The 23,839-nt window shown below is 50.1% G+C and overlaps 1 protein-coding gene across 1 annotated transcript; it reads right to left on the bottom strand.

Moving 5' to 3' along the window:
- Window positions 1-803: 803 nt before the first annotated feature.
- On the bottom strand, window positions 804-21,358 carry AMN (amnion associated transmembrane protein). The gene is made up of 12 exons (XM_054400642.1): window positions 21,316-21,358; window positions 19,166-19,284; window positions 19,012-19,056; window positions 11,032-11,119; window positions 9,293-9,528; window positions 7,642-7,779; window positions 7,452-7,560; window positions 6,305-6,387; window positions 5,216-5,399; window positions 4,310-4,484; window positions 1,200-1,305; window positions 804-911 (listed from the first exon to the last, which is right to left on the bottom strand). The coding sequence occupies exons 1-12, from the start codon at window positions 21,356-21,358 to the stop codon at window positions 804-806; spliced, it is 1,434 nt and encodes a 477-aa protein (XP_054256617.1).
- Window positions 21,359-23,839: the final 2,481 nt, after the last annotated feature.

Genomic DNA, 23,839 nt, shown 5'->3' with positions numbered 1-23,839 from the left:
AGAAATGCCATCTCTAACGAGGCCGCTGGTGCCTTTGCTTTGACTCTTCTTTAGCAACAATCCAGAGTAACTCCCCAGTCATCAGGTTCCTGCCTGCATTCCTCCCCAGGGACCCCCAGCACCAGCACCAAACCTCTTTTCCCTGATATCACAAGATGCACTCTCTCATCACAGGAAATTACATTCCTCAGGTCTTAAAATTGTCAGCTGGGTACAGAGGGAGGAACCAAGCTCAGGCAGCCCAGTAGAGGGAATGTGGAGGGAAATGTTTGCTCAGAATTGCACCTTGTGATAGTGCCCAGTGAGGTCCCTAACAGGAGAAATGAGGGACCCAGAACAGAGATCCCCCAGCACTGAACACACTTGTGGAACACAAAATAATGTCCTTTTAAATCCAACTAATAGGCCCAAGCCCTAGAGTTTCAGGGACACATTTTGAAAAGTGTTTGAGCACTGAATTTCCATCATGCATCCAGAGTTACATCTGTCACCCTGCTGCATGCCCTGAGCAAATCCAGCACAGTGCTGGCTAAAGCTTCCCCAGATATCACCTGAGACCCAAATCTCGAACTGTCTAAAAATTACTGTCATCTACAAAATACAGCTTAAATACCAGAAACAACACCAGAGAGCCCTAACAATAAAGGTTTGCTGTGGTTTCCTTCACCATATAGTCACTTTTATTCAAGTAGGATCTCCTTGTAGTTTAGATCTATCAGAAGTGATGTGAGGGGCTGTGAGGGCTGGGGAGGCAAAGGTGTCCCCAGGGAGGTGGTGGCTGCCTCCAGCATGAGGCCACACCATTAGGTCTCCATCTTCCCTGCATCGTACAGAGGGTTGATGTAAAAGATCTGGTCTTTAGGAGCCATCTCCTGCAGTGTCTCCTCTCCAGGTTCAGTGCTTGGTGTCTCCTGCAGTAGTGAGAGAGGGAAAAGCAATTGATGGGGAAGGGAAGAAAAACACTTGGCAAAATCCATCCAGTGCTGAGTTCCTGTGGCAGCTAAGTTGCCGGTGACTTGTGGGAGGATGGGGCCATCACACAAACTCCTCTTGGCCTGAGAAAAGGAGGACTCCTGCCAAATGCATTGCATCTTGCATTGTACAACCTGCTAGGACTTAGAGAGGGTCCTGGCTGGAGCCCCTGCCACCTCCTGGTCACTTTCTGAGTATCCTTGTGTCCCCATGCAGAGGTGACTCACCACATCAAACATGGGATTGTCGAAGCCTCTGTCGCTGTCTGACTCCAGCTCCACCATTCTGTCCCAGGGCTGGGGGAAGCGCAGGACAGGCAACCTGGGGAGAGACCTGGACATCACACAACCACATCCCACCCATCCCAGCAGCTTCCTCAGATGAAACACTGCATCTTCAAGAGGTGAATGGGACATACAGGGACAAAATTTCACGCTGTCTTTGAAAGAAGATGTTTGTGCACTTTCCCAGGAAAAAGCTGCCCTACCCAGCAGAAACCATTCACCCTGGAGGGCTGAGACATGCATCCTGGAGGGAAGAATTTTTCAGAGGTAGAAAGCCCCAGCACAGGCTTCATTTTGGAGTCATTGCTGTCCCACCGTGGCCTAAAATGAATTGCCACAGAGCTGACACCTACTGCCACCACAGCCCCAACAATCACTAATTACTTTTGTCATTACTTTTATCGTGTTATCATTTCTTCATCTTAATCACCATCACAACTTTTATTATTTTCTTCATTACTCTTATCCTAAAAGTCCCACTCGCTGAGGATCATCCCTTGCACCACATACCTGATGCACATGGTACTCAGCAGTGGTTCCACGCGTCACTGCAGGTCCTGGGAGCCCACAGGTACTTAACCACTGTGATCACAATATGTGCAACCAGAGGAGCTGTGCTATCTGCAGGGAGGCAGTTCCAGGCCCTTTTTGGTGGAAACAAGCTAACTTCACTGGTGTGCTGGTGGTCAGGACAGTTCCACTGCATTGAAGCATACTCTGTTTGCAGGCTCCCAGAGCCTTCTGCCTAATTAGAAACATCTCTGCTGGTGTCAGATGCCTCCATGATGCTCAACAGCACTGACCAAAAGGGCCCTGCCCCAGAGCCCCTGGAGATATGCAGCAGGAGAGTGTCACTTGGGGACGTGACCCAGGCTCAGGTTCAGCTCCATCTCCTGTAGCTACACAAACTTCCCGCCCACCACTGATGGAGTTGCTTTCAAAGGCCTGTCCAGCATCCAAAGAAGTGTCAGTGCAAGATAAATCATTAAGCAGCAACTATGGGGATGGGAGTTTTATTTAGAAATTAAATGAAGGCTCAGGTTTATTGCTAGGAAATGTCATGTCAGCACGTGCTGAGCGGCAGGGCAAGCGTCCCTGTCACCGCCGCTGCTGTGCAGCAAGAGAGCCCAAGCAGATGAACCTGACCTGAGAGCCTGAAACACAGCCAGCATGCCCTGGCAAACACCAGTGCACCTTGCACACACAAAGTAGCGCAATTCCTGCTTCCTGGTTATAAAAATTATAGGGTCCATCCAGTTTGCCCATAGTCAAGTAGGTGACATGAGCCACAGCAGCTCAGTGGACACCCCACTACACCCAGAGACATCTGCCAATCAACCCTGCAAAACTGTCCTTGGGAGAGACAGGGCCCTGTGGGAAGGTGGGGACATGTGTGAGGAAAAGAGGTGGGTGCTCTGAGCACCTGCTGTGGGCACTGCTAGGATGCTCCATTCACTGACAGAGCTTGTCTCCAAGCTCTGAGGGGAAAAGGTGATGGAGAAGAGTATTTCTGGCCAGCTCCCAGCTGCTGTGAGGTCAGGTGCTGTGCACTTCACTGTCTCACTCCTGAGACCTCTCCACACTATGCACCAGAAGTTGCATTTTCTTCTGGATGCTGTTGCTGCTTTTCATGGATATAAAGTGGGTTGAGTGCTTTGAATTATTTTGACCCAGGTCCATTTAAGCAGCTGCCAGTTTCAGTCTTCCAGCAGGACTGCAAACTGTTACAAGGAACAGGAGATGCCCTCAGGCTGTGCAGAACTCCAACCAAGCCACAGCAGCTCCTCTCCTGCCAGAGCACACCCTGCCACATGGCACAAAGAATCACGGAATCACAGAATCAATAAGGTTGGAAAAGACTTCAAGGATCATCAAAGTCCAACCTGTCACCCAAGACCTCATGACCACTAAACCATGTCACCAAGTGCCACATCCAAACCCCTCTTGAACACCTACAAGAAGAAAATCCTCCCAACCAAGTAGCAGTCCAACAGTACAGACAGTGCCTTTCAGCCACCTCACCTCCAATAAACCATGAGGAACAATGAGAGCAACAATTTTAAACTAAAAGAGGGTAGATTAAGGTTAGATATAAGGTCAGATAGAAGCATGGCCAGCAGATCAAGAGAGGTGATTCTGAGACTTTGCTCTGGTAAGACCTCAACTGGAGTACTGTATCCAGCTCTGGAACCCTCAACACAGGAAGGACATGAACCTGATGGATTGGGTCCAGAGGAGGGCCACAATGATGATCAGAGGGCTGGAACACCTCTTCTGTGAGGACAAGCTGAGCTGGGGTTGTTCAAGAGGAGGTTCTGGGGAGACCTAATAGCAAGGTCTTCCAGTACCTGAAGGGGGCCTGAAAGAAGGCTGGAGAGGGACCATTTACAAAAGCCTGCAGTGATAGGATGAGGGGCAATGGTTTTAAGTAAGAGAAGAGTAGATTTAGATTGGATGTTAGGAACAAGTTCTTTACCATGAGCATGGTGGAACTCTAACAGGTTGCCCAGGGAGGTAGGTGAGGTCCCATCCCTGGAGATATTCAAGGTCAGACTCAACAAGGCTCTGAGCAACCTGATCTAGTGAAGGATGTCCCTGCTCACTGCAGGGTGATTGGACTAGATGACCTTTGGAAGTCCTTTCCAACCAAACCATTCTATGATATAAGGAAGAAACTCTTCAGTATGAGGTGGTGAGACATTGTAACAGGTCATCCAGAGAAAGTGTGGATGTCCCATCCCTGAGAATGTTCATGACCAGACTGGATGGGGCTTTGAGCAATCTGACTGAGCTGAAGATGTCCCTGCCCATAACAGAGGGGGTGGACTAGGTGATCTTCAAAGGTCCCTTCCAACCCAATCCATTCTATGACTCTATGAACGGTACTGTTGGGTATAGCAGATTGACTTGCCATGTCCACCACTGCCAGAGCTCTGGGCAGCACTGTGTACCCCTGTGCCCACCAAGCTAGTTGTAAGGACAGCCTGGGGTGACAGCTGTTCCCAAGCAGGAGAAGCCTGGCAATACATTGCCAACAGATGCCCCATCCTTACCTTAGATTTCCCTTTCTATAGAGAAAAAGGATCCCTCCAAGGAGCAGGAGACCAAAAAGCAACCCCATGATTGTCCCTGCTGTGATCCTGCTCAAACTGTGGCTTCCAGTTTGCCCACTGAAGGTGCCGCTGGTGGACACCTCCATTCTGCCAGCTGAAATGCCAAGCGCTTCACCTGGGAAAGGGCAGGAAGAAATAGGGATGAGGATTGGCCAGGGGGTAGCACATCCCCATTCTGACTCACACACAAGGCAAAAGGAGTCTACAGCTGGGTCTGTCACTGCTTGCCTGCTTGGTCCCCTTTGAGTACACAGCTGGGTGAACTGAACTGTTACCCACATGAAACCAGTGAGGTCCCCTGGCTGTGACCTACATGCTTGTCATCATCTGCCAGTTTACATGGCAGCCTCCACACAGCATTTTGGCTGCAAAGCAGCTCTGCAGAAAGGTACCCGGGGGTCTTGGAGACCACCGAGCTAACCACAGCCAGACATGGTATGAAAGGACAAAGGTATCCTGGTCTGCATGAGGAGGAAGGTTGCCACCAGGTCAAGGGAAGTGACACTTCCTTCTATTCTGCCCTGGCAAGACACAGCTGGAGTGTTGAGCCAGACTCTTCTCAGAAGCACCCGGCGTCAGGGCAAGAGGAAATGGACACAAATTGAAGTACAGCAAATTCCACTTAAATAGAAGCAAAAAAACAAACAAACAAACAAACAAACAACTTACTGCAACCATGGTCAATTATGAGGACAGGTTGCCTGGACATATTATGGAGTCTCCATCCTTGGAGACATTAAAAACCCAGCTAGACACATGAGCTGCCAGCAGAAAACAAGGAGCTCTGGACAGGTGTGGGTTTAGCTGCACCTGCAAGGGACCCACAGAGGAGGACAGTGGCATTACCATGCTGTGTTATGTCCTCCATGATGTCTGCTGCCAGCTGCTCCACAGTGGCACCAAGCTGCACTCCTGCTCCATCAATCAGCACAATCTGGATGAGAGGAGTGGAGCTTCGGGTAATGACTCCCAGGAAGGTCTGTACGTTGTGCACCTTGGACATGGCCATCCGCACGCTGGTGTACTTGGGCTTTCCAAAACACAGGGACACGTCAAGCCCACAAAAGTGGCAGGCAGAAATCAGCCACTTCTGCAGACAGCCACGATGGATGCACCAGCAAGGCTCATCCATAAATCTTCACCAGCCCCACCACATCGCTGCCAGCCCTGTTACCCTCATTGCATTGCGTTTCCCAAATAAGTGGTTCATATCTCCCTTCCCTTCTAAGCTGTGACCAGCACCTGGCACCCAGCACCTCCCTGCAGAGGCGAGTGTGCCAAGAAAGCAATTTCATGTAGCACATTCATTAAACGCTGTATTAAGACATGAGTGGCTGCAGGGAGAGCCGGCAGCAGACTTTCAGCTCAGGATCAAGAGAGCAGTACTGTGATATTGATCCTCCCAGTGTAACTCTGAGCACACCTCCTCCCAGCAGCTCCCAGGCAGGAGGAGGGGTGTCATGCTATGTCTGACAAGGAGTAGTGTGGAGTGATGCCTTGTAGAGGATGCATCTGAGTGCTGACCAGTGTTAGTTACCCACTCAGTGATTGCCCAGCACTTGAAGCCATCTTACAGAAGCTGTGGGATCCCCTGCTGAATATTTACATGGCCCTAGCCACATAGGTTGACCTTCTATGTTATCTAGACATGACCTGGACGACCTCTGCGTTTTTTACATCAGGGTTTCCACTAAGATCTGCTGCATCCTTTTTCATCTGTGTGCCAGCAGCTCTTCCTTCCCCCTAACGAGAGGGGCAACATGGCTGTGGTAGGGAGGGTAAGCCCTTCAGGGTGGTGGGGAGTGAGGCTGAACCCCCTGCATCACTGGGACCACATACCCCCCCAAGCCAGGCCCACCAGCATCAAGTCACTGGCAGACATGGCTGGTGGCTTGTGGCTTTGCTAGCCCCTCCTGATCCAGCAGGCTGATTTACCTGGCTCAGCAAGACTTGCAGCAGTCTATCCTGGTACTTCTGCAGGTCAAAATCAGGAGTGAAGTCCAGGTTAATAGTGGCTCCTGCAGCCCAAAACCAGACAGATATGATATTGTCACCGAGTCTGAGCAGAGAGCTGCCATGGCAGCACAGACACAACTGCCATGAAAGGCACTAGGGACCCTCCAGTACCTCCAAGAAACTGCTCTGCTTAGGCTCAGGAGAGAGCTCCACAGCCATGCCTGAGCAGCACTGCCCCAAGAAACTTCTGCCTCCCTCACTGGCATTTTTATCAACTTTGATTAAAGTCTTTTGGTTTCTACCACATTCCATAGAGAAGCTTTTTCTGGAAAGCTTTCTCCCACATATCCCTCTGGGAAGCTCTGCATGTACCTGATTTCAGGGCTGTAAGGCTGCAATTCAGCAATGCAGCCCTGGCTTTGGAGGCAAGATGGAGAGAAGGGGACACCAGCCCTCCTGGTACTAGACTGCAGTCATTGGAAAAAATGCAAGTAAGTATTTGTTGAAATATGACACTCCCCTGAAGTCTTTGAGGATCTCTGCTTTCAGAAGCACATGGGAGAAACATCCAGTGCTGTTTTAATGACTTTGGTATGATAAGCCAAATACAATACACCAAATATCTGGGTACAAGTGTGCATGAAGGATTCCCCTTAGCACCCTTCCAGGTAGATTAGCGGAGAAGCCCTCATTGCAGAGGGAACACTGTCATCTGCATGGTTTTATTTTAAACTAAATGAAACAAACTTGGGGCTGGAAAGCTGACATTAGGGTGAAAAAGGTACACTTCCTCTGAGTGTTTTCTGCTGCATAAACTCAGCAGAGCTCTATTAGCTTGACAAGTTGTGACATCCTGACAGGATAAACCAGAGGCAGGGGCAAAGGGCTGCAACTCAGAACAAGCTCCCAAAGGCTAGGCTGATGTTTCAGAGAGATGCTATGAGAGGGCGGCATGTGAGATGTGGATGGGACCTGTGGATGAGGCCTGTGGGAGCAGTGATGCAGCAAAACTTCAACCCACAAACAGCAGCATTCCTCACACCCAGCTTTCCCATAGAGCCAGGGGAAGGGGGCTGAGGCAGCCGGCACGGCAGGGAAGACGAATAGCGCAGTGGCCCCCACTCACCGCAGACCTTGCAGCAGTGGCCAAGGGGCTGCAAAGGGTTCTGGCACGCTGGCACCGGGCACCGACCCCCCGACGCTCTGAGAAGGGCTGAACAAATGCGGTGGCCATCCTAAAGGAGAGCAGGGCAGTGTCAGTCCCTTGCCCCGCAACTTGCAATGGCACCACACTGACCTGCAGTGTCAGGACTCACCGGGGCGTTCCCGCAGGCGCAGCCGGACTTGTCAGGACAGCGAGTGCCTGTCACTTGGAGAGTGCCGTTGCCATGAAACTGCAGTGGGGCGGAGTGACCCTGCAGGTACCCAGCCCAGGCCTCGGGGCTGCTGAGCTCCTGTGTGGGAAAGAGCAGCAAGTTATCCCCAGCCACATGCAGGCACCTGGCTGTGCTGCCTTGATGCCTGGTGCCACATCTAACAGCCAGCTTGGAGCAGTCCCTTCCTAGGCAGGGTGTGCAGCAGGAAAATCTTGCCACTAATACCCATTCAAAGTTTTGCATTGGGCCAGCAGAAAACTCCTTTCTAATTTAAACAAACAGACCACAAATAAATCATGAGATGGCTGAGCTCTTTTTTTGCTTCTTGCTTTCCCTCTTTCTGCTGGCCCAAAGAATTTAGGTTATCAGCTTTTAATTACTAGAAGGAATAGACTGGATATGAGATGTTTTCCTTCAATCTGGGAAGCACTTCAGTGGGCTCAACATTAGTGAAGGCTGAGCTGAACTAACCAGCCTCCTCTTGCCAAGCCACCAGTCTTCCACAGCAGGCTTCTCAATGCCCTAGCACAACAGGAGGATTCCTCAGGCCCTGGAATGAAAATACCCCACATAGAGCAAGGAGTGGGATAGCAAAGGGACAAAATAGTTTATTTACAGGAAATAAACTATAATCACAAAACCAAAAAGCACTTTCTCCTTCCATCTCATCACTCAGCAGCAGTCTCTGCCCTGGGGCACAGGGCTAGATCCCAGGAGGGGATGATGTGCCGTGGGGTAGTCCCCAGGCATCACTGGCAGGACTGGCATCACTCCGATCACCCAAGACCATCCACCTCTGCATCCCTGAGACTACATGTGTCTGAGGTGAGCTCCACTGGGTTGTTGCCTTGTCCAGACTCGCCTGCATCCACCTGGACATTGGCTGAGTTTATTAGTCACAAAGCAGTTACCTAATGCCTGGTCCTGAAATGGCAGATCCCAGGCAGCGCAGCAGTAGAAATAATAAATAACTTATGAAATGTCTGCCGCATCTCCCGCTCCTGGAAGGAGCCTGTGTTTACTGCTGCAGTGTCTGTGATCTTTCACTCCTCTGACTGGCAAGGGATGGGACTCATCGTGTGCCTGATTCCCAGGCTGATGCACAGCAGGCTGCTAGCGTTTCTATAATTATCCTTCCAATCAATTAAAGAGCAGTACTGAAACAAAGCTGGGAGATGATTGCCAGGCCCCAGGCCATGAGGTCAGAGGTGGGAGGGAGGTGTCCCCAGAGGGTCCCAGAGCAGTGCAGTTATGGACACATGCCTGGGAAGAGGTTAGCCCCTGGGTGCTGGAGGAGATGCCATTTGCTGCTGGTTTGACCCATGTGCACAGACCATTTTTTTTTCAGTCTGAACAGTGAGGCAGCCTGTGCTCCCACCACAGGGAAAGGAGATGATGATAACAAACTGGTAGACGAAAGAAACTGAGAACATCTACAGTAGCAGCTGCCCATGAAGCTGCAGTGCCATGGAAGTGACCCATCTCCCTGTGCAGTGCCACTGCTCCATCCCTGGCTAGTCTCTCCTCTCCAGGGCCTCTCCCAGCCATCATGAGGAGTTGTCAGGCTGGTTTCTCATCCTAGCCACATTACCTGTCCCATGAGAGAGATGCTACGGAGATGAATCACTTTCTGTGATGAGTTGATGTTTATCTGGAAGGAGGTTTCAGGCTGGAAGATAACATCGTCGTACTGGCACGGGACACGCTCCTCATCCACAGAAAAGATGTGCCTGTTTGCCTCCAGCTCCTCACCATGGGACACAGCCTGCCACAACGTGGGGTCAAACCACGTGTGGTGCTCAGCATCTGCAAACCTGACTGCTGCACCTGGAAAAGCAACTTGAAAGGTTAAGCATGACCCAGACCCAAATTCGCAGCTCCAGCAGATGCCTCTGGCTTGGTAAAATGAGGCACTGCTTTGCCCCAGGTGGAGGAGCTCACCCTGCAGGCAGCGAGTGAAAGACTGGACCTCCCAGGCAGCCACCACCTCAAGGTCAGGCAAAGCTTTCTAGCACTCAGGGCTGAGGTCTCAGCAATTTCTGGTGGCAGGCCTTTGGCCCTAGATCCCACAGGACATTACCCACCCCCAACACTCCCCCATGCACCTTATTTAAAGCTCACCCTCATGGCTGGGAGGAAAACAGCTGCCCACATGCAGTAGGTAAAAAATGGTTATGAAAATTCATTTCCCAGTTTCCAAGCAGCCTGGCAGGCCTGCCAAAACATGATCAGTCCTGTTCCCCACAGTGGGTAACACCAAAACGAGTGTCCCATTTAACCATTAATTACTTTACCATTAACCATTTCTGTGCTGGTCACATTTAGTATCATTATTCAGTGCCCTGTTTCCTTCTCACCCTTTCCAGCAGCTTCATCTTCACCAATTCAGCTAGCACACAGGCATTTATTGACTCAATTATTTGCATTAATTTTAAAATCATGCTTTAAAGAATCTGTTTGCAGACATTGCCCCTGAAAGTGTGTTGATTTCAGGGGAGAAGCATATGGACAGCAGGAAAAGCCCAGTGCAAAGCTCAGACAGCTGCCAGAGCCTCCCTGACAGGGGGCAAAGAGTCCCAAAGCAGAAAAATTATAGGGATGAAGGATTTTGGGGTGGCTCTAGAGAGTTTGATCCTACAGCTATTCCTCTGGGCAGACCCATTTGGGCTTTTTCACATTTTTGTTATCTTTTTCTTTTTTTTGCCAGTCAGAGCACAGGCACAGGCTCTTCCTTTCCTGCAGAAGAAACTACAACATTATTGACCACTGAAAGCATTAGGTACCTCTTAAATACCCAAAATACATCTCCCCAGAGAACAGCTTTCAGATTAGTAACAGGCACCGATGAAGCAAACCTGCTGTCTCAGTCACAGCAGACCTGGTCTGGAGGCTCAGAGAGGAGGGAAGGATGCACTCACACTGAAATCCCTTTGCACACTGGACCAAGGGCCAGCCCACTGCAATGGCTGTGGTTCAGCTCACCAGTGTGTAATTCCTAGCCACTTCTCTTTAGAAATACCATGGCAAAGAAACTGAGGGCTTTGATGTGGCTACATGCTTAATAGGCAGGGTAAAATACAAACAGTTTTTGCCTCTCTGCTACAACTTCAAAGGCTTCCCTACTATAATTACTTTTTTTACAAGACAGGTGATCTAGAAGGAAGAAAAGAGCTGATGTGAGGGATGCCATCAAAGAAAAGGTAGGTATTGAAAGAGGCATGATTTACTTTACTCTGAGGTGGGACAGCAAAGACCTTTGTAGGAACATCTGGGCTGAATTTGCATCACTGCTCATGGGCTAATGGGGTGACTGGTCTGGGCACAAAATACCTGAGTCACAGCCTGGATCCCAGCTGCCATCGAAGGCTGTGAATCCTGCACCAGATGCCAGCACGAATTCTCCATTCAGGGGCAGGTACTAGACAAAGAGATTCAGAGTATTACTGTGCCATCCTGCTGCCAGCCACCCAGGTTTGTAATCAAATGACAGTGCTAATTATTAGGCTGCCTATTACACTTGCTGTCTCTGAGGCACTTTACAGTCATTAGGAGTTACCCTTGCTGTGCCCCGTGTTAATGGAAAAATATCAGCTCCCCTTTCTGCAGATGAGGATGCTACAATGGGGAAAGGCAATTTGACATTATCTTCCAGTAGCATGGAAAAGCAGGAAGTGTTCAGGGAAACGAGAACCAGGGGAAAGCAAAACAAGCTCTTTCAACAGCTGCTTCCTCCTCTTGCACACATTCCCAGCAGCTTGGAGATGACTTTATACATTGGTATGCCATGGAAAACCCAGCCTTACTCCAACAAGTGCCCAGAGGTCTCCTTGCTTAGTGAATTCCCACCTCTAGGGGCTGTGCTTTTCAAAACAGGGGCCCAAACAATGCTTGGTGAGGTGTCAGCTAGTGGGTTTTTTTTCTCAGCATGAGCTAAGAAAAGCACACAGAGGCATTTGGTGCAGCTTACCATAGCTAGACCCTCTTCTGGTTGGCTAGGACATCACCACCAGGTAGTCAGTGTCACCACACTTGTTTGGCTTCAGCCCAACCAAGCTTCTGCTCAATGGCACGAGGACAGACCTCAACAGGCACAATTCTGCCATGAGAGCCCCTTTGGCAAGAAGACGCAGCCAGGCAGGTCACCAGCCTGCACTGCCAACTCCAGGATGGACTGAATTAGGCAACTTGTTCACAGTACATGGAATACTCAGCCCAGCCCACCTTATTTTACATTTAGAAATTGGCAGAGAGAAATCCAGGTCTTCCCTAATGTTTTCACGTGGCAAGGAGTGAATGACCTTCAGGAATCCCTTTTCCTCTAACTTGATCTACCCAGGGTTTTAGCTTCACTCTCCAGACAGCAAGTGGAAGCCCTCCAGGATTGTCTTATGCCAATGCACTGGGTCTTGTGCTCAGGCAGAAGCATGTTAGATGGGAGTTCAAGGTTTCATCTACTGAGCAGGTTTTTAAATATGCATTTAGGTTAGAGAAAGCAAGACTTATGAATGACTGTTGCAGAGAGATCTCTGTCCTGGGGGCAATCTTGCCTGACGATGCTGTACCCCACACAGGGATCACCTTGGAGTGGGGGATCAAGGCACTAAAGCTCCTCAGCCCCCAGGCTGTAGGTATCTGTTTAGAAGTTTAGTGCTCTGGTGGTACAGTGCTTTGAAGGCATAGCCTGGGTCTCCTTCTTGGTTCAGGAACTGTGAGAAGCCAGGGTGGAGAGCAGAGGGCAGTTGCCACTGAGAAGAGCCCTGCAGTGCTCCTGTGCACCATCTGCTTCAAACCCAGCAATGGTATGTGTGGGGCTGGACAAGAGGGGATGACAAAGTGAGCAGCTGAGCCCAGGGCAACTTTTGTCCCAAGAGGATGGAATCTCCTGACCAGCCAGGAACAAGCCTTTGCCTATGGAAACTGTTCCTGAGACCATAGCATGCTGGAGCTCACCCTCCACCACTGAGACCAAACCCCCTGGCTGCCTGGACATTCCAAGCCCAGAGGAAGCTGTCCACATGAGTATGAGTGTGGCAGGGAAATGAGAGTCCCACAGGACACCTGGTGTCCCAGCTTCCGACCCTGTCACACTCTGGGATGTCACAGCACAAATTTCTGAGGCTGACCCCACAGATACAGTTCCTTGCCCACCAAGGCAGATGTGTTGCCCATCTACTACCATCCCTTCCCAAGATGCACATCACTGGATAGAACTTCAGAAGTGACTCCATTGTCCAGTGGATCTTAGTTTGTAAATAATTTGTCCTTCCTTTTTTTCCCTAACAGAAATTAAGTGTCTCAGCTTCTGAAGAGGACAAATGGAGTTTTCAACTGGGCAGTGGCTTTCTGCATTTGGGAGTTCAGTATAGAAATTGCTTATAGGCTGGGCCACTTTCCAAGTACATTTTGAACTGAAAAATGACATGTACCAAAGGACTGGAGCCAAAAATCTGGCAGCTTCATCTCCTCTCCCTTACTCCTGCCAACCTGTACTCCAGGGCCATTAATATAGCAAGCTTAGTCCCATTAGTCATTTCCCATCCCTGATACTGTTAAATGACTTATCTCTTCAGTCATCATTACCAAGTGCAATGACAACTGAAACACACATCCATCCCTTTTTTTCATCAAGCTAAGAAAAAAGAAATGAAGGAAAGACCCCACGTGACTCTTGGTCCAAAGTCCAAACTCCATTTGCACCCTCAGTGTTGCAACACTGAGAGGAAACCCACTGCCCCTGTGCATAAGTGAAAACGAACCTGAAGTCCAAAAGAATAAAACAGAAAAGGCCTGAGCGGCTTTGAACTGCCCTTTGGCAAATCTCAGCTCTGCTTAATTCATGAGCATCAGGCTGAGATGTCTGACAACAGCAGTGTGACTGGCATGCCACCATCATCAGTGCAGGAAAAAATGCAGTACTTCTTCTGCTCTGAACCCAGGTGAGCAACGCCTGGCTGTTCCCCCAGTCTTATTCTAGTCTCAGGTGAGATGATGCCACTATCCCTATTGGGCAATGTTGAGACTGCTCAGGCGTGCTGGGCTCCACAGCTCTGAACCAGCAAGCAGGACATTTGCACCTGGGGCTGTGCACGACTCAGGGTACCTTCCCTCACCTAGCACCCAGCCTTGGGGCAGCTCTGGGGCTGGTGCTAGTGGCATCTCATCAAACAGCATCACTGGGATAGGATGCACAGGGGTTATTTCTCCACCATAGAGTGCTGCAATGCACCATAGGCATTAATGTGAAAGGAAAACAATTTCTGCATCATCTGTCCCTGTTCTGCTTTGCTGGGACAGTGGCAGCAGGGGCAGCTGGGGCACCAGGCAGGCAGCCCCTGTCCATTGCTGTCCATGGATGGGAATAGTGGGAGTTTTCCCCAACACCCACTGGGGTCAGAGGTCTGAGCACAGCTGGATGTGTGGGTGGTTGGGTGGGATACAACCGCTGACTGAAAGCTCCAGAAAGGCACAGGGCCAGATTCATCCACAGATAAATGCCTTTGACAGCTCTGGAGCACTGCAGTGGCTCACTTCCTGCAAGGTCCACTGGGTTGGATAGCAGGGGTCCATGTGCTTGCTTTCCTGCACAGGTGAAGCTTCCACCCATATCCTCAAGCCGGTGCCACTCCCCTCAGCCACACATGCCATTTTTACACCTCCCATCCTGCCACCAGATCTGGCCTGCCCCTGCCGGGGTCCTTGATCTCACACCCTTGATCTGACACTGGCTATTCCAGACCCTCTGCAAGAGCGGTTGGTGAGGCATGATGTTCTGTGGCCTCCCCAGGATATCTGGATAGACTTGCTGCTAGACTAGGACCTTGCTGCCCAAAACTCCTTGCCCAGATATGTCCCCATGAGGAGTGGAACTTTAGCACCCCCCCAAAAAAAACCAAAACAAAACAGGCAAGAAAGTCAGTTTTTATCCCCACGCACCTCACGTTCAGGCAGGTTGGTGCAGCGTGGAGCAGGGCACAGAAGCTCATGCTCTTCTCCATGGGAGCCACTGGCAGTGGGCAGAAGACGGTTGCTCCCCCCTGCTTGCATCCTTGCCTCCCTCTCCTGCCAGGCAGGGCCCTTCAGCAGCAGCGCTGCTGTGCTCTCATTCATGCAGGAGCCACTTCCCTTGCCCTGTCTGCTCATCACGTTCTGTGTTGTGCTTTGGGCCTGGGCTCCCTGCATCACTTGCCCAAGCTGGCCTTGGCCCCTGGCACATTGGGTTCCCAAAATATCCTGCTACTGCCTGTCCCCACAAAGATCCTGCAGCTCCTGGCCATCCTGCACAGGTGCTGGCTGGCACTCCCTTGCAAAACCACCCCACAGACACCAGTAAAAGCCATGGGGGGGGATAATGGGTCAAAAAAGGCCATTAATTTGGCTGTAGCCCCACAGTGCACACCTGCAGATGTGGAACCAACAGGAAGCAGAAATCAGGTGTCCTGGAGAGACACAGGGACATTGGGAACCCCTCAGGAGAGCAAGTTAGTTCAGCAAATTTTCCTGACCATCCCTCCACAGACAACAGTCAGAGAGAGTTGGAAAATGGCTCAAGGTGCAGGCAGGGAAATCATCTCCTGCAGCAAAAGATAGCAACTGGTCCATGAATCAACCACCCAGGCAGACATTCCTCAGCATCTGCTCCAGCCTGGGATGCCAGCAACTACTCCACTCATCACAGGCCTTAATAACCACTCCTGCTGGAAATTAGCATGCAAGGAGCAAATAAACTTGGGGAGGTGACTGTAAAAGGCTGTATTACCACACTCCTTTCCTAGGGCAAATCTTCATTGAGAACATTGCTGGAGAAAAGCCTGCAGGACTTGGCCTTGTAATGATGTGCTGGCACACAGGCACACAGTCCTGTGAATTTTTTTTACCTTCATCTCAGGAGAAGGAAAAATAATGCCTTTTCTGGGTGTCTTGTTACCCTGCTGTTTGGGAAGGAGGGAGGAGGGAGCGCTGGTGCCTGGGACAAGCACAAACTATGGCAATTCATTAGAGCCAGTGCCCCTGGAGAGCAATTGGCATTTCAAGATCAATCTCTGCCAGGAACCGAGCGGGAGCATCCTGCAGTAAAGCTGAGTACATTCTGCTCTTGCAATTAGGCAGCTAAAAATATAAGGCTGGGTAAGGAAATGCTGGTTAGACCCCAGACCCCCACCATGTTCCCAATTCTCCTTCAACCTTTCCAGCCCTTCACTGGGTGGGCAGAGAAGAGGTACACGCAGCTGCTGCCACTATGACAGGGATCAGTGATGGAACAGAGCTGGAAAGGTGACACTGGCACTGCTGAATAACCCCAGCCAGTGCCCTGACACTACAAGGGCTAAGCAAAGCTATGCTGCCCACGTGGCTAAACCTGACTCCTGCTGCCTTGAAAATAGCAAGTTGTATCATCCATCCTTGGCCCATGCTCCAGTGCTGGCCAGCTCAGGCACAAACCACACCAAGACAGGTGTTACTGGGTCAAATGCCAGGCTCATAGCCACAACTGTGTCCTGGCCTGGCTCTCTTTTGAAGCACAGTGATAGCTAGAGGGTCCATACCCCTCAAAGAAGTCCTTTTCTTCCAGCAGCACGACAAGTAAAGTCAAAGCCCACCTTGCCTGGAGCACTCACATCAGGCAGCATCATCCTAAGCACCTCCACGGTTTTTTGCACACTTACTCCCAGGCACTTCTGAAAGCCAGCTAAATACTTATCTGCACCTTTAGGCAGCCTAATCACAGTGGTTGTACTTCAAAATCGCTTATGATGGATTTGGATTTAGTATGTGGCTGAATTAGGGACCCACTCAAAAATTCAGATCAAATAGCCACCAATCTGGGTGATCAATGGGTTTTCTCCAAGTGTGGAGGTGGGCTGTTTGCCCCAACAGCCCTAGTCTGCTCCCAAGAAAGCAGGTCCTGGCACTAAGATGGTGCCCACATGAGAGGTACATGATGACCACCTGGCACCCCAGGTCTCACTCCACTCAGCTGGGGAGTCAGGATGAGATGTTTCATGCTGCCCCTCTGCCAGCAGGGCCAGCACAAGCACCAAGCATCTTTGCCTGTGTATGTTACTGCGGGCATTGTCCTCATGAATGTCAATGAGATCCCAGTCCCTTCCCATGTCATGAATTTCCTCCTACACTAGTATAGCAAGCAAGGCTCTCTCTTTTTTTTTTTTTTTTTTTTAATGCCCAAAGGCTGTATAGCATCTCCATGGTGACTCTAAAGCTTAATGTATTCCTGCTGATTTAAGTGATTAATTTTCCTGTGCAGCACGGCCAGCAGCTGAACAGGTGCAGCCCAGCCTCACTGCAGAAAGCCTCATGATCAATTCATTTTCTAACTACCCAATTGCCAAATTCCACACCATCCTCACAAGTGACAGACCATCTCGGGTGCTGGGTTTCACTCCTTTCTCATCTCTAATTTTGGCAGTTCCTGTACCACCTGGTGACAAGAGAGCACAGTGGCACCTTGGCACCTAGGAGGGAGGTAGCTGAGCTGAAATTAAAAAGAAATATACTCACCACTACTCTAGGAAGCTGACTGGCATAGTTCATCACTGGGACAGTGATGCTCAGAAAGGTGTGAGCTGTAGTATGGGTTATAGCTTGGGATGAGCTTGGCTGCTGACAGGCAGTACAATTGGGTGCAGCAGTGGGGTGAGCCCCTGGACTAGTGCCATACCCTCACATCCTGTGCTGCAATCATTATTTCTTCTCCTGTAGGCCCCCCAGCCTTCCTCCTCTGCTCCTGCACAGTGGTGGAACTATGACACCCACTGTAACCTTGGAGCCCACATAACTCCTTGCCAGCAGTGGGGTCCCAGAGAAGTCCCAGAGCAGCAGAGGGTCCTCAGCGCTCCCACAAGGATCACTGGATCTTTTAATGGGGTGAGTTGTTTACCACCCCAGCACCCTGATCCCATCACTTGCTCATGATGAGGAATGTTCCCCTGAGCACAGCCACAGATGTCATTAGTTGTGCAAAGGCTGCGTTGCACCTCCCTCTCCTCAGCCAGATGCAGGGCTGCTCAGCTCAGCTCTTAAGCTGGGTTGTGAAAGGCTCCCTCTGTAACGAACAACACTGCTTTGCAACTATGCACTTGGCAAGTCTCTGATGAAAGTGCTTTGGAAATATTATACATTCATCTGTAAGTAAAATAAAATCTACTGGAGTGGTATTTTGCACTTTTCTTCTCTGAGTAAATTCCACATCATTTATTACATTATATTTGTAGGTATTTCCCCAGTACATTCTTTCCTTCAAAAAAATCATATGTAAAATGCCATATAAATAAAGTAGCTCCTCCAAATATTTGTAGAGGGATTAAACATGGCACATGCCATTATTAAAGCATCAAAACTATTAGTAGCATAGACAGCCTGAACAAATCGCACCACGTAAATTTCAAGGGATTGTTCAGATTTAATGGCCAATAAAATAGCAAAGGTGCCCTAAAACTGAGAGAGAGAATTCAGCTGCAAGCTCATCCCATCCAGGGGAGGAGGTTTTGCAAAGGAGATCCAGCCCATTTCATGCTATCCTGGTGCTGGGACAGGGATAGCCAGTGACCCATCCCGTGTCCATGCATTGGGGCAGCAAAGATTTGCTTTTCCCTTTAATTCCATCCTCCCTGCTAAACTTGACCCTCACAACTGTGGGGATCAAGACCCTGCACTTTCATGGTGTCTTTTTGAGGAACACCGGCTGGCTCAGAAACTCCTTCCTCAATCTGATCACACATTCTGGTAGGGTATTGTGCCTGTCCTGTCATGGTCAGGTTAATAGCACCACAGAAAAATATAAACCTCGATGGCACTTGAAAGCAAATATCTCAAGCAGCATTTTGAGATTTCCCAGAACAGTTTGTTTTCATTTCAGGATCTTTTGATGTCAGCTTCACTTAGCCTCTGCCTGGGGCTAGAGCCTGTTCTGTGTTGGCAACGTTGCATGTTAGTGCTCCTCAGCAAACTACTGCCAAGGTCTCAGCCCCATGGAGGGGCTTTTGCCCTTCCTTTGGGAAGAAAAAAAAAATTTCTTCCAAATGAAAGGAAGTTTTGGAGTGCTTTCCCCCATCTTCCCTAATGAAAAAAAATAATCCCAGAAATATGCTTTGTGGCTCTATGGTACAGACCCTGGCTGCTGCCACTCTTGTGGCCTCATCTCAGCCAAGGTGTCCTTGTTCTGGCCAGACCACAGAGCAGAATGTCAGAGTCCTTGGAGAGGGAGAGAGGGTGATATGCCACACAGCTTGCCATGCTCCAGTGCCAGCCCTGCCCTCCCCCCACCCCTCCCAGTGTCTCCAGATGCTGCCTTACCATGTCTGTCAGCGCATGGGGAGAACTGACAAAGACTGAGATGACCTGTAAGGAAAGGAAAAATAAAAGCAGGCTTTCACCCAGCTGGCAATGGGCTTGTCCAAAGCCTGATGGCATTTTGCATAAAAACAAATCAAAATAAAATGTCAAATACCTTGTTCTTCAAAAAATGAACCATGTCTCTGGCACAGGGGACTCTGCCTTCATCCCAGTTGGAGGCGGTTTCAAAATTAGTGTTGGGGATCCACTGCTTGTACACGGCAATGGCACCAGCTGGGAAAGGCAGAGAAATCACTGTAACCCAGTCCATGTGAGGCACTGGGAATGCCCTCTGGGATGTGCTGTAGGGATGAGTTGGACTTTTCACACCAGATCTGGGGATTTTCTGCAAAGGAGCAGCCCCTGTACCTTCCCAGTTGAACAACTGGAGCCCTCCTATGCACAGGTGATTTTTTGGGGGGCTGGATGATGGCTTTTACCCACTCAGGTAGGAAGAGGAGTAAGGGATAAATACTTGGTAGGTAGCAAGAAGACAGGAAAGCCCTGCAGGCAATGGAAAGCCTGGCACCTCAGCATTCATTGCAGTGGGTTTTTTGCCACTCAGAGTAATTGATTGTGCAGAGAACCCTCAGCTGTGGTGTTTCCAGCAGGAATGGCGTGGGCACGCTGAACCAGCAGGACTACAATGACAGGGACAGGGTTGACCCCACTGGCCAGGGATGGGCCATGGCAGAGGTGGGTTTCCACTCTGACCCTCTTTGTTTGCACAAGCATGCCAGAGCCTCATGACTCCCAGGCCTGACATTGCCCAGGCTTGGCTGAAGATGCATGCTCAGCTGAAAATAACTCTTCAGCAGTCTGAATTAAATGGCTTTAGGCAAGTGAATTATGAGAAAGAAAAAAAAATTAAAAAATAGAAAAAAAGGGAAAAAAACTGCTCTTGATATGGATCATCTTTTCTTTAGGGGAAAAACCCACAAAACGTGTAAATATGTAGAAAAGCAGTGGTGGAGGAGACTGGGCAGCAGAGAGGGACCAGGCACTAGAGGTCAGATGGAGAGCAGGGCAGGAGGGGCTGTGGAGAGAGAAGGGGAGGTCTAAATGATTCTAGCTGATGAAGGAAGGTGCACTGCAGAAAGTCTTGGCCATACTAGTCCAAATGATGGAGAGGGATGTGGCCAGTTGTGCTAAATAGGCTCTGCAGAGGCTTTATCAGCAAACGACGATCGCCTTGGAGCATAATTTGCATTGTTTGACTCTGCCAAGGGCTCTGCTGAGACTGCTGTAGGTAGCCATGTCCAGGCAAAGAGGAAATGCTGTGTTCTTAACAAGAATGAAAGTCCTACAGCAGGAACAGCGGCTGGAGGCCAGGTGCAGAGGGGCTCTCCCAGCCCTGCACCAGGATGCTGCCGTGGCTCTCAGTTGCCTGAAGAAGCCCTCAGGCAAAGCAAAAACTCCCCTGCCCTGTACCTATTTCAAAACCCACTGAGAGAGGAAAAGACTGTAAGAGTGATGAGAAAACCAAAGCAGATGCTTGCAGTGTTATAGGCAAAAACACCTTGCTGGATTTGGGTTAAAAAAAAAAAAAAAAAGCTTAAGAAAGGAAAAAAAAAGCCCCAGATGGTAATTGCAAGTAGTTCTGCCACACTGCTGTGCTTGACCTGAGTCACTCATCTCAGGAAGCCAGGGAACAGAGAGGTTAAAGCTCCAGCAGAAAGGCTCAGCCAGCCCCATTGCACACACGCCTCACATTCCGCCAGCCGCAAGGTGCTGTGTCAAGTGAGTTCATGCCACACCACAGAGATGGCTCTTTGTGCTGACCCAGCTGCTGCAGCAGCTCCTCTGCCCAGGGACTCTAGAGCCACGGACATTAATCTCCTGTTGCAAAGCCTTTTCCCCTATGCAGCTGTGCTGGTGCATTCCTGCACCCTCCACAGCTCTGGAAATATCAGTGTGCTATTTAATCAGCCTTGTCTCCAGGGAAGCACAGTCCTTGAACATCAAAGCAACAAGCATATTCAACAGACGGTGTGTCCTGCTGTGCAGAGCTGCTGGCTTCAGATACAAGTAGGAAAGCCCCAGCTGTGGAGGTGCAGTGGGCACAATACAGTAATCCCAGCCTCATTCCCCTGCCTTCTCACTGTCTGGTTGGAAATTTTTCCTTTTTGTGTTACAGACACATCTGAAATGACACAACCTGAAGCTTTGCTCTGAAACAGGATTGCCAAAAGCACACCTGAAATGGTGAAGTCATCCAGTGATCACCCCTGCCTGCCATAGTGATTGTCCCTTGGGCATACTCACCAAAGAGCTGCAGGACACAGAAGAGGAAGAAGAGGTGCTTCATTTTGCAGCAGGCTGCCAGCCTTACCTCCGCAGCCCCTGCCCAGCTGGACCTTGGACCTTCCCCAGGAGCACGTGATGGGCTTGGCCTGGAGGAGGCTGTAGGGAGAAGGGAGTAAGCCAGCATGGGAGGTAGGTTATCCCCAGCACAAACCAGAGCTTTGTTCAGTCTCAGAAGCCGGTTTGCTCTCAACTCCTTTCTCAAGCTCCCCACTTCCTTGGCATCCATGAGGAGCTTGAGAAAGCTGCTGGGGAAGGAGGCAGACAGATGAGAGCAGTGATCCCCCTCCAGCTCTGCTCGCCTCTTACCATCCATACCCACTCCACCCATCCAGGTCCTGATAAAAGGTGGTGAGTGTGAACATACCATGTGCTGCTTTCCCCTGCAGAATGCTGGCTACCCTCTAATCACTAGTAACAGTCTTGGTATATTTTCAATTGGAAGAGAATAGCTCCCAGAGAAAACTTGTAATTGTACTTTGGCCACCAGCTGCTTTGCTCGTTAGCCAGTGCATGCCATGGCAGTGCCAGCACAGCACCACGCTGCTTTTGTTGAGGCTGATGGGGTTCAAGGGGGCAGCTGACAGTGACACCAGTGCACTGTGTGGCTACAGGAGAAGGAAAGACTCCACTGAGCCTCTTCTCTACCCCAGCGTGGAACAGTGCTGCATGCAGGTCCAGACCCATGTCTGTTCAAGAGTGTGTTGGAAGGGCAGGAGGAGAGCAATGGCATTCTGGGAAGGGATTGGTGACACAGGCCCACACCGTGAGGAGATCTGGGGCACTCAGCATCTGTCTGGCAGGGCCCCTTCTGCTGATGGTGGTATAAGCAGGGCAAGACCAGAAGATTTGTGAATGCATAGGTTTACAGGATCCCAAGAGAATACTGGAGAGGTACTTGGAAGGGACATCACTAGAGGGGGTCACAAACCACAAGAAGTTCTGACCTTACGCTAGCAAGGATTTAGAAGTGCAGAAGGGAGAACAGGACACTCCCACCCCACCCTTCATGCCCCCACTGCTTCCCAGCTTCCAACCAGGCAGATCAAAGGAGAGTGGGGACAAGGTTCCATTATTCCTGCATAATTGTCTGTCTCCCAAAACATTAACTCACCTGATGTCAATTCCCACCTCTGGTGCAAGTGTAGGATGAAGAGTTGCAGGAGGGCTTCTGTCCTCAGGACACCCCAGCTCAGCCCTGCATGATGCAATGTGCCCTGTGAAAGAACACCAAGGTGCCTCTGCTTCACTGGTGTCGCAAGCATGGTCCACGAACTGCCAAGAGAAAAAGCTCCTGAGCAGCAGCTCTTAGCCTGGGCATCAGCCAGACACGGTCATCGCTTTCTGCACAGGGAGCTGGGTGCCAAGAGATGTCCTGGAGGTGAAAGTCTCCTGCGCTCTCATTACCACTCACAAATCTCTCCCAAGGGACTCTTGGGGTGAATGCTTGCTTCAGTGAGATGTCCTGCATTTTAATAGAGGGGAAAAAAAACGTAATTCACAGATTCTTGGCAATAACAGCTTGGAGAAATGACTGCAGTGTGCAGAGGGCAGGATGCATGCCTGTTTGCAGCCTCAGCATTCTAATGCCTGGCCAAGAGGGGAGAGAAACCACTGAATGGGACCCTGTTTGAAGAGTAATGCCACAGACCCTGAAACCTGGTGTTTTGGGCTGTGCTCCGCACTCTTATTTTTACTTTTGGTACCCTGCAGCCACTGCTTTTGGGCACTGCTTGTTTCAACTGCACAGCAGCTTAGCCTCCACCAAAGCTGATACTTGCTTGATTTTAAGTGAGCCAATATTTACCTGACAAGCAGGTAGAGATCAAAAATACCCTGTATCTGCCCTGTATTCATCAAATGGCCTATGAAATCCTGCCCTGATCCTCCAGCTCTAGCATTAGGATAGGACAGGACAGGGCATTTCCAGAAACTACAGCGAAGCCTGTATTAATGGGGACAGCTGCTCACTACAGCATTACTGCTGGGAATCTGAGGAACAGAACAACCTGGCCCTTGCTGTGTGTCTCTCTCTGGATTCAGGGCACACCTCTCTCCAACCCACCTTTTGCTGCTACTGCCCCAAGATGCAGGTGCACCCCAGGACCAGATAGACACAATAGAAGGCTGTAGAGGAGTGAGATTTGGAGTAGGCAGTTATAGGGAGAAAGAAACAAAGATAAAAGGAAGCAGAATTCAGTCCCTAGAAATGAAAGCAGCTGCCCTGACAAGGAGATCGTTTTACTCCTTGCTGCCAGCCCATCATTCTGATCCCCAGCTGCTTCCCCAGTGTTGGCTGCGATGCCCCAGAGCAGGGCAAGCACATTGCTGCTGCAGAAGGGGAAAACAGGCCATGACAGATGATTGACCTTCCCAGCATTGACTTGTAAACTGGTATCAAAGCCAGAAACATCACTTCCCTTAGCCAGTCAGCAAAGCCACCTCCTAAAGTCATTCAGGAATATCCAGCACCTCTCTGAATTCC

This window comes from Indicator indicator, chromosome 4 (genome assembly GCF_027791375.1).
Source record: "Indicator indicator isolate 239-I01 chromosome 4, UM_Iind_1.1, whole genome shotgun sequence".
Taxonomy (NCBI): Eukaryota; Metazoa; Chordata; class Aves; order Piciformes; family Indicatoridae; genus Indicator; species Indicator indicator.
This window is presented reverse-complemented; position numbering and strand designations above follow the sequence as displayed.

Bases quoted from the DNA above. Each gene is read 5' to 3' on its own strand.
- AMN (XM_054400642.1), bottom strand. From the start codon at position 21,358: ATGAAGCACCTCTTCTTCCTCTTCTGTGTCCTGCAGCTCTTTG. The intron at 7,780-9,292 runs GTAATGTGGCTA...TTTCCCACACAG, and splicing joins GCATCTCTCTCATGGGACAG to GAGCTCAGCAGCCCCGAGGC. The intron at 5,400-6,304 runs GTAAATCAGCCT...TGTTTTGGAAAG, and splicing joins TGCAAGTCTTGCTGAGCCAG to CCCAAGTACACCAGCGTGCG.